An 11633-nucleotide genomic window follows, 5' to 3' on the forward strand; every position below is an offset into this window, starting at 1 on the left:
CACACACACACATGTATTATAAACCTTGTAATAGCTTCAAGAATACTGGAATGACACTTGAAGCCTAGGGACGTAGTACTAATTTTGGATGAACCCTAAGAACAAATCTCATGCATTATGTTATTTCTCTCTCTCTCTAGTAATCAAAAAATGTTATGACCATAAGAAAATCAGACAAAAGCGACATGCCACATTCTTGTTTCAGCTAAGGCATCACTCACCCAAGGTGCCATATGTCATGACCATAAGAACATTGTTGAACGACCAAGAAACATTGTCAACGTAATACCAGCACTGAACGACCATAAAATATGGCTTAGGCCGTGGTGGGCCACCCTAAGTGTCACTTGGCATGTGACATGCGTAAAGACCTTATCCTCCGTGTAAATAATAAAAATTGAGTATCAACAACTTTCTTCTTTCCTAATGGACAAATCAAAATTGATGATTTTAAGATTGTTGTTGGATGTTCATAGTTTAATCTAATTCTTTTCATTTCTTTTTTAATTTTACTAATCAATCATTGTCACTATCATCTAAGTATTGTACCAAAAGTTTGTAAGTAATATTACATGCATCACGGATCTAGTCAAAAATTCTCAATCGACATAATATAGGTTATTCTAAAATAAAAATAAAAAAAAATAAATCATACCTTGTGATTATCTTTGTCGATAATCAAATTTGAATCTAATAAAAAATGGTATAAAAATTACAATCGCTTTCGCAATTCAGGACTCTTGGATCTTCACCTCGGACATCCCAAATTTTAATGCACTAAGTACTTATGGGTGTTCTCAACAATTAAAACATTTAAATAAAACTAAGAGATCTCCAATCTCATTCTCTCAAACTCTTATACCATTTTCCCTTAGCTTTTAATTTGGGACCCTTTTGATCCTAAAAGTGTCCCAAAACTTTATAGAAACCCACACTCTCTCCACAAAAATCCCATGTTTGGATTCCTTATCTCAAGCCTCAAATTTAAATGCTCTCAAGCCCCCTCTTCACTAAAAAAAACTCTAGTAAATTTCATACTCAAAAAATCCTTCTCCCAAAGAAAAATCTCTATTACTCCCCTTAAAGTCATAAGTTAAAAGAGAATTCACCTTAGGACTCAAGAAGAAAAAAATGAACAAGAAAGAAAAAAAACTCAAGCTTCAAGGTGGGTTAGAGTAGAATTTTTGTTTTCTTCTCTACCCTCTCCATCTCCATCTCCTATCTCCTATCCATCCTTTTCCCTTCTTTAATTCTGGTTTAAAAGGCCTTAGGATGCAATGAACATCCTCCCCTACTCCCGATAAGTTAGACTTCGATTCGATAAAAAATGTGGGGGTTGTAACTATTTTCAAAAGAAAAATTATTTTAACCAAATACATTTTGCACACACCACAAAAAACCTATTTTGAGGCTAAACATAATTGGGAGACTGGGCCCATAATTACAAAAGCCAACACTTTTCAAAATTATGTTTTCAATAAAAGACATGGGTAAGGATCATCTCTTTTAAAGAGGTGATTCTCATGATCTAAGCCAACATCAAAGTCTTTTATGATCAAGGGAATAAAACCATTGTTTCTTCTAAATTTTCTTTTCTTTTTAATTTTCCTAAAATGACAATGTTTTCAAGGTTACAACTTAAGGCGGATAGAGATGGGCGCCTAACCCCTTTCCCGGTCTCTCTAATTGAACCATTGACTTAGATGTTAGGTATATCGGTGTCATATCCGTACGAGAGATACTACGATGCCCAAAACATTAATTTTTCAAAAATGCTTTTCAGATTATCATTTACAACCTTTTTTAAAAAGAATACTGGTGACTCCAATCCAAGTATTGTCGATCTTTGGACTCGAAAATCGTATAGCTACATATATTATATTTTGAAAATAATTTTAAAATATTTTTGTGTCGTCTATTATATATTAAAGGGATAAGATGTTAGGAAAACTCTTGATAATCAAGATGATCTAAATGATCTAATATGATGCTTGAGTGATATGAAAGGATCATGATGTGATTACATGTGTGGGTTGATTTATTTTTCACTGTGGTATCGGTTATGGGATAGAGTACAATAGCGTGATGGTGTTTGCTTGATAGCATTGGATATGGGTACATACCGTCAAGCCATGAATATTCCACCCTAGAGCCTATATTTATTAATGCGTGTGGGCGTTCTTCCGTAAAGAAGAATAAGAGATGGAGTTATTTAATGTGGCCTTGATATTTAGTTAAGGTTGAAAACTACGAAAAAATATATATTATAATAATTTAATAAATGAAAGGCCTCTTGCATGTCTCTCATTAAAGGTAACACAAGGGTGTTTTTAGTAATAGTTCAAATTATTTCACAAAAGAAAAATAAAACCCAATGCAAGCATTTGTATGAGAGACAATTCTCTAAAACTAAAAGTAAAATTGATTATCAATGCATACAAATTTGTAAGAGAAACTTATTCATTAAATAAAATAATATTAAAAGTTATTAAATTATCTTTTGTATGTATTTATATACCAAGTTTCTTATTAGATATAACTACTTGTAATCTCTATTAATACAAAATCTCTATCATGCATTTACGAAAGTCCTTTATTAAACAAAAATTACATTCAAATGATATCATGCAAGCATGAAGCTAACGCTCTATTTATTGAAATCACATTTTCCATGTGCGTGGATGTAAGGGGTTTTGTTTATTAAATAATATAAGTTTCTAAAGTGATGGGGTTAAGTTAGGGGATGAAAGAAGAATAAGAGATGGAGTTATTTAATGTGGCCTTGATATTTAGTAAGGTTGAAAACTACGAAAAAATATATATTATAATAATTTAATAAATGAAAGGCCTCTTGCATGTCTCTCATTAAAGGTAACACAAGGGTGTTTTTAGTAATAGTTCAAATTATTTCACAAAAGAAAAATAAAACCCAATGCAAGCATTTGTATGAGACAATTCTCTAAAACTAAAAGTAAAATTGATTATCAATGCATACAAATTTGTAAGAGAAACTTATTCATTAAATAAAATAATATTAAAAGTTATTAAATTATCTTTTGTATGTATTTATATACCAAGTTTCTTATTAGATATAACTACTTGTAATCTCTATTAATACATGCATTGCATTTACGAAAGTCCTTTATTAAACAAAAATTACATTCAAATGATATCATGCAAGCATGAAGCTAACGCTCTATTTATTGAAATCACATTTTCCATTGCGTGGATGTAAGGGGTTTTGTTTATTAAATAATATAAGTTTCTAAAGTGATGGGGTTAAGTTAGGGGATGAGGTGGTTGTTTGATAGAATGATTAAGGTGATGGGATTATGTATTTTGGATTTTAGGAGGGAGAAGAAAATGGGGACATGTGGCAATATGGTATGGCGATTTGTAGCTTTTGAAGGGTTAGGTGAGTTGATTAAAGGAATGGGATGTGATGTAGCATTAGGGTGACTTGCTTGGAAGTTTTGGAGAAATTGGTATGGTTAGGTTTATAATATGTAGTATGGTGGGGGAGTGGTTTGTGTAGCTTTTGGAGGTAATGACGGGATTAGGTTGATTATATTTTGGAGGTTGAATGTGGTGGTGCATGTATTCATTTTGCGAATATGGGTTTTTGATGTCTTATGGCACCTTGACTTTGGTCAATGGACATGGATTGGGTTTTAGGATAGTGTTGGATTTGGACTTTAGTTAAGAATGGGCTTGGGTATGATTTTAGGGGTGGTCCATGCGTAAGTTGGCTTAGGTTTTGAATGAATGGGATTTTGCAAGTTGGATTTAGATGTTAGTTTAGGAATGTTGGGTCTAGAAATTGGCATTGGTTTAGGTTGTGATTGGCTAAGGCTTGGGAATAGAATTATGGATTTTGAATTGAGGTATTTAAATGACCCTAAACATTGTTAACCAAAAACCTCTGAATCTCCAATGATCAAGTTCTTTATATGCCCCAAAAGCCTCTGAATCCTAGGGTTAAGTTTCTTTTTGCCCAAAATATTTCCTTTTTTATGAGCCTCTGAATCATTCGTGGTCAAGCTCATCGTGGCCTATTGAGACCCATTCTTATTTTTAGATTAAAACTTGACAAGTTTTGGTCTAAGCCTAAATTGATCATGACCTAATTAAGGTACGTTTGAGATGAGCTATTTGCTCTTTTCTTTTACATGTTTGGATACCCTCTGGGCAAGCGCTACACATTTGGCAATCAACAATTCTTCATCGACAACATGAATTTCGTAGATGAGGTTCTTATCTTACAAGACAAAGAAAATAGATTTAAGAGTTTAGATTTTTTCAAACTCACATTGATCTTCAATCGCCACGAGTTTGAGGGAGGGTATTAAAGTATTAGTCCTGACGCATTGTATTAAGGTGCTCTATGACACACCAAAACATTTCTATAGAGATTTAGATAAATCTCATAGTAGATAGGATTGTATTATACGAGATTTGATTATATTAGTAATAGATCTCTTGGATTTATTTTTCTATATAAACTCTATTAGGGTTAATTATATTTCATCCAAGAAACTAAGAGAATCAATCAATTTCATCTTTCACATGGTACCAGAGCTCACACTCTACTGAGCACATCGATTCTGGTGCGCTGTTCTTCAGCGATGGTGCCACCACCATTGCCGAACCTAAATCCATTTTTTTTACTTTATTATTTTATAGTTTTCTTCACTAAAACTACATCTCCTTCTATTTTCCTACAAAGCTCCATGTCTATACATTTATCTCTTATGATATCCTTTTTTTTTTCTTATAAAAAAAATCTCTCCAACGAAAGTTCTTTCATTTAAATCGCACAATCCTAATTTATTTGCTCTTAGGAGAGATCATGATAAGCATAGTCTCGTAAGTCACCGACTCCAACAGACTCGAAAAAAAAAAAAAAAAAAAAAAGAGCAGGATGTGACAATGATGGACTTCATAGACAGACGATAATCACCAAGAAGTAGAATTGGATATTTTTACGATCTAATAGCATGCCTCTTAATGAGATCGAGAGAAATTATTCGAAGAAGCCAATTGCATATTCCTTCTTCAAAGGGCCATGCATTGCAGGGGGATGTTAGAAAATAGGATGCAACATATCAATGTATCTCATCTCGAAAGGAAAGGAATGTTGGAGAATAATATATGTAACAATATCAATTAGGATACTACTCTACATTAGGAAGTTCTAAGAAATTAAAATATTTATGTTAGGCTAGTTTCGATATCTTGGTTGATGTAAACCCTATAAATATCCTATCAGGATCCATGTAATATTCGTCCAAGAATACTCAATAAATTAAATTTCAACCCATGAGGGACATGTTCTCTTACTTGATTGAGTTACAAAGATTTCTATTCAAAAGAATCTAAGGAGAGGAGAGAGAAAAGGCATAAATGACAAAATAAATTTATCGATGAATAATCTTGAAATTTGATAATGACTGAACGATGGATAATGATTATCTAATGGTAAGCCTTTTAAGTGTAAAGAGATAATAATGAACATAATATTGCGTGGTATTAAGATAGATTTTTTTTCTTCATAAAAATAAAGGTTAATGTGTATTTTTATACCTCTTTTTTTATCTGTTTAATTCAAGAAAAGAATAAATTGTTAATAATTTGAAAAAGGTAAAAAAGTCACCAATTTTTATATGGAGTTGAATTGGACCGAAGTTTTAATCATTTCTTCTATCATTTGAAAAAGGGCGGCTCTATTTGCTCACACTAAGATGCCTAATTGTAGCCATTTTAAGTGGTAAAAAATGTATTAAAAAATAAAAGTAAAAAAATTTTACATTTTACTCTTTTGTGTTTACTCATTGTACCCACCGTAACCTATCGAACAAAAGACCCACTTCGATCATCTTTTTCTTCTCCTTTAGAGTGAATCAATGGAGATTAGGTTTTAGATTATTTTTCAAATTATCTTTTTTTTTTTAATTTATTTCTTTTTTAATATATATATAATCATCAATGAAGATGGAAAAATCACTATTAAAACCTCCAAAATGACAATTTTAAATCGAATAACTCGAAGATTTTTTTTTTGTAGATTTTAATCGGTAGGTTCATACCAAAGTTGTTTTATCAAATTCAGTAGGTATCTATTGAATATTACCAAATAAATTTAGCAGATAACTACCGAACATTACAAAAGATATTCGACAGGTATCTATTTAACAAAACTTTCTCATGTGAATGGTTTCGATTGGAGGTGTTGAAGTAAAAAAAAAAAGTAAGATCAAAGCTTAAAACCTTTATTGAAACTTTTTTAAATGCAAAGAAGAAGAAAAGAAAAAAAAATGAGAGAGAGAGAGAATGGGAAGAGAAGAAAAACATGGATTTGGTAGGCTATTGGGTGGATGCAATGAGAACTAGACAAAAAAAAATTATTACATATTTGCAATAAGATATTTTATCTTTAAGGTGGGTATCGTGAGTAAGTGGGTGCAATTGGCCATTTAGGTGTGTGCACTAGAGCCACCCTTTGAAAAATTCGGGCATAATTCATGAATTATTTAGAGAATAATTATGTTTGGGAGTCAAGTCAGATAAGCCAAATAAATATCTACTATAAAGATATAAAAAAAATATTTCACATGTTTGCAAATAAGATATTGTCTTTAAGGTGGGTGTCACGAGTAAGTGGGTACAATTAACCATTTAGATGTGTGCAAGTGGAGCTACCCTTTGAAAAATTCGAGTATAATTCATGAATTATTCAGAGAATTATTATGTTTGGGAGTTAAGTCAAATATCTACTATATTTAATAAGTCGTTTTATAGGCTTTATCATATTAAGTCGGAATAGTTTAGGTAATACTTTCAAAGTGACTCTCGACGGGAGAATCGAGGCTATTCAGGAAGAATCGAAGCAATTCCCCAATCCTAACGAAGTAGTTCCTCCGGAATCCAATGAACAACAACGATTACTTAGGATCAGCTTGCAAATTTGTGGCACCGTAGTAGAATCATTACCAACGGCACGCTGTGCGCCTAAGTGCGAAAAGACAGTGCAAGCTTTGTTATGCCGAAACCTAAATGTTAAGTCAGCAACACTTCCAAATGCCACTTCTTCCCGTCGCATCCGTCTTCAGGACGATATAGTCACAGGTTTTCACTTCTCAGTGAGTGAAAGATTTGTCCCCGGGTGTACGTTGAAAGCTTCTATCGTAGAACTCATTCGAGAGGGCTTGGTGGTCTTAAGAATGGTTCGGGTGGGGGGTTCTCTTAAGAATAAAGAAGACGAATAGAATCTAATTCATGCTCATGCTAACAGAAGAGCGGATCCAATACCAAGACGACTTCTTTCTCAGGAAGTGCAGCAAGTACTTGAGGAATTTGGGGATGTCATGCCCCACGAGTTAGTTGCCCAAGTGCCCCCTAGGAGGGCAGTCTACCACAAGATCGAGTTGGAGCCTGGAGCCAAACAAACCCCCTGCATTGGCTGGGTTTAGCAGATGGCCCTTCCGGAGTTGGTTGAGCTCAGGAAATAATTTCAGGAACTCATTGAGGCCTATTTATATTCCAGCCTCCAAGGCACCATATGGAGCCCCTGTTTTATTCCAGAAGAAGCGGGAGCCTTGTGTGTGCATTGATTATCGGGCGCTCAACAAGGTAACCTAACCATCACAAAGTATCCACTTTGATTGTTCTTCGACCGAACGCGAGATACTTCTCGAAGTTGGATCTACGGTTGGGCTACTACCAGGTGCGTATCGCGGAAGGAGACGAGCCAAAGACGACCTGTGTGACAAGCAAGGTACGGTGCGTTTGATTTGGTTATGCCTTTTGGTTTGGACTCACCAATGCCCCTGCCACGTTCTGCACCCTCATAAATGAGCTATTCCACCCGTATTTATTTATTGCACTAGTTCCCGAAACAAACCGTTCCTGATGTGATGACCGCAAATGTATCCCGACTCGCTGAGAGTGAAACAGCCGACCTTTCTATAGATTTTCTATAGAAGAACCTTGAGCTTTGAAGCAAGTGGTCTATGCTAGCTCGTTTTCGAGAGGAAGAGTTTGCTTTTCGGTTCATGCTATGGTATCGGAATGCCTCCCATTAGGAGAAGTTGGATCAGAAACTTATTACATGCCAGCGCTACTGCTGTAGTGGGAGGCGAGGTCAACGGTAAGTGGACGAGAACCAGTAATAGATATTTTCAAATTCTGAATTCCATTTGGTTTCTTGTTTTACATAAAAGAAAATAAATAGAGCTGGCACCACAACTTTTACTTATTACACCTCATTTTTTAAATTATTTCTCACACCCCAATTAAAGATTAAAACACACCAATCAAGCATTACAAAGGTTTGGCTCAAATTATTATCTCGATATTACGAAACATTATCAAATTCATTCAAACAATTGCAATTATGATTAGGCTCGTATAAAATCATAAACCCAAAAATAAAAATCTAGAAAGAAAAAAAAAAAAAAAAAAGCTTCTATTGGCACCCGCAAGTTTTACTCGTTCTCAACCAATTTATTAGGTTTCTTTATTTTTAATTGGGGTATGGTGCCAATAGCAGCTCTCAAAATAAAATGGAACCTGGCTTGCAAAACGGAAGATGGATAAGCAATTAACTAGTTATGCACTCGAAGCAACCAGCCTTCATCAACTCAACATCAGCATTAGCTTCTCCTTCCTACCAACAACCAAATCCCATAAAACTCTTCCTTTGGTTCTCCTTTTCTACTCTAATAATCCCTCCTCATCAGACTCCAAAATCTAACATACTCAAGAAGTGCATTGAACTTTTACTAACACACACCTCTTCCCAATCCAAACTGAAGCAAATCCATGCTTTCTCCATCAGACATGGTGTCCCTCTTACCGACCCTGACATGGGGAAACACCTCATCTTCACCCTTGTTTCCCTCTCAAGCCCCATATCTTATTCTCAAAACATCTTCTCTCAAATCCAAAATCCTAACATTTTTACTTGGAACACGATGATTAGAGGCTATGCTGAGAGTGAAAACCCTAGCCCAGCCATTCTACTTCACCACCAAATGCAAAGTTTCTCAATTGAACCTGACACCCACACCTACCCTTTTCTCCTTAAGGCTTGTTCAAAATTACTTGATGTTAGAGAAGGTCAAAGGATACATTCTGTTACTATAAGAAATGGGTTTGAGTCCTTAGTCTTTGTTCAGAACAGTTTGGTACATCTTTATGCTGCTTGTGGGTTTGCAGAGAGTGCACACAAGTTGTTTGAGTTAATGCCTGAGAGAGATCTTGTGACTTGGAATTCTGTGATCAATGGGTTTGCCATTAATGGGAGACCCAATGAGGCTCTGACACTTATTAGGGAAATGGGTTTGGATGGTGTTGAGCCAGATGGGTTCACTATGGTTAGCTTGCTCACGGCTTGCGCCGAGCTTGGAGCTTTGGATTTGGGTAGGAGGGCTCATGTGTACATGTTGAAAGTTGGTTTGAATGAGAATTTACATGCTGGTAATGCCCTTATAGATCTTTATGCGAAATGTGGAACCATTGGGGAGGCATATAGGGTGTTTGATGAGATGGAGATAACAAGTGTGGTATCTTGGACTTCTTTGATTGTGGGTTTGGCTGTTAATGGCTTCGGTAAGGAAGCTCTTGAGCTTTTTAGGGATTTGGAGGAGAAGAAATTAGTACCTAGTGATATTACTTTTGTTGGGGTTTTGTATGCATGTAGTCATTGTGGGATGGTGAGTGAGGGGTTTGGCTATTTCAAGAGAATGAGAGAAAAATATGGTCTTGTGCCCAAGATAGAACACTATGGTTGCCTAGTTGATTTATTGGGTAGAGCAGGAATGGTACAAGAAGCATATAAATTCATTCAAAATATGCCATTGGAACCCAATGCTGTTGTTTGGAGGACGTTGCTGGGTGCATGTATGATACACGGGCATTTGGCTCTAGGGGAGATCACACGAGCTAAGCTTCTTGAATTAGAGCCCAAACATAGTGGGGACTATGTACTCCTCTCGAACCTTTATGCATCTGAGAGACGGTGGTCAGATGTGCAAAAGGTGAGGAGAACAATGTTAAGGGAAGGAGTGAGGAAAACCCCAGGGCATAGCCTTGTCGAACTTCGGAATTGTGTTCATGAGTTTGTGATGGGTGATAAGTCACATCCCCAAAGTAAAGAGATATATAAAATGTTAGAGGAGGTCATGAAGAGGTTGAAGTTGGAAGGTTATGTGCCTCGAACATCAAATGTGCTTGCAGACATAGAGGAGGAAGAGAAGGAGAACACGCTATGTTATCATAGTGAGAAGATTGCAATTGCTTTTGCGCTCATCAATACCGCTATCGGGACCCCAATCAGGGTTGTGAAGAACCTGAGGGTTTGTGCGGATTGCCACATAGCAATTAAGCTCATTTCTAAGGCGTATAATAGAGAGATTATTGTGAGGGATCGTAGTCGATTTCACCATTTTAGAGATGGATATTGTTCTTGTAAGGATTACTGGTAAATCACCCCTTTGATGATTATCATTGTACAATTCTTGTTTCTTGCATTAATTGTGAAGTTGAATTAAAATTTTGAAATATACCATTTGGAACCTCTATTAGGTGATCCTTCTCTCACACACTCTTCTCATCTTTTATTTGTTTTCTTTTTTATTTTCCTAGAGCTGGTGTGATGAAGAATTTAGACATACCCTCCTTAAATATTCGAGATACCTTGTATTTTCAAGCTGACGGCATACAACTTGGTCATGGTCTTTTTGTAAGAGATTACTGAAGTTGACCAAAATACCCTTGTTCTATATTTTTCTCCAAAATTCTGTCATCAACCTTAGGATTTAATGACAAGTTCGCATTTGTTCTCCCCTTAATTTAAATACATATTTGATTTCTCCAGAGTTTCATCTTTTAAATGAATGAGAAGGAAATAAATAAAGTTTTTACCTTTAATGAGTTTGCAAAATAAATCTGGGGTTTAAAGAAGACAAAATTTCTAGTAAATGGCATCATATTCCTGCATTTGAGGATTTTAAAATCCATACCTTAAATACTACAATGACTTCAACCAAAACTCATCATTACAATGTATTGACCTACATCGAAATTTTAATCAAATAATTCTTCTCCCAGACTATTAGAAGTTTCTTTCTTTGATTTACTTTATCGACAACTTTTAATCCAACAAGTGTCTTAGAAAATATCCAGTGACTTATCATGGTGCCTTTTTAAAAATAGATCTTTACACTTCTTATGAACACTGCAATAAATCTAGACATTCTTGCTTGTGCTTGCATCTTTTCTCTGACCAATAACTTGTTCCAAATAAAATAGAATGGTATTTTATCATTCATTTTAAACGTCCTTAAAGTCATTTTGATTATACCATTTTTTTCATGTAACACAATAGTACACATTTCTTAATCACATTGTCATTATATGTCCTCTAAATTCTTTTAGAGACAACCCTTTAGTCATAGGGTCGGCTACCATCTCTTTAGTGTGAATATAGTCGACTTTCACTTCACCATTTTCCTTTATATCCTGAATATAATGATAATGGGTCGGGTTCCGTAGACCCCTATTACGACCCCCTTTGCGACACACCATTTTGTCTTATATGGGAAAAAATGTTTGGAATGGGCTGATTTTTTGTG

At 35.1% G+C, this 11633-nt stretch overlaps 1 protein-coding gene across 1 annotated transcript; it reads left to right on the plus strand.

Annotated features, from left to right (window-relative positions):
- The first annotated feature begins 8518 nt into the window (after positions 1–8518).
- On the plus strand, positions 8519–10613 carry LOC147380506 (pentatricopeptide repeat-containing protein At4g21065-like). Its single transcript, XM_086431622.1, has one exon. It carries the CDS (start codon positions 8610–8612, stop codon positions 10482–10484), a length of 1875 nt encoding a protein of 624 aa, XP_086287748.1. The 5' UTR covers positions 8519–8609; the 3' UTR covers positions 10485–10613.
- Positions 10614–11633: the final 1020 nt, after the last annotated feature.

This window comes from Akebia trifoliata, unplaced genomic scaffold (assembly GCF_017979445.1).
Source record: "Akebia trifoliata isolate Shusen 1 unplaced genomic scaffold, ASM1797944v1 Contig01351_ERROPOS1848533, whole genome shotgun sequence".
Classification (NCBI taxonomy): Eukaryota; Viridiplantae; Streptophyta; class Magnoliopsida; order Ranunculales; family Lardizabalaceae; genus Akebia; species Akebia trifoliata.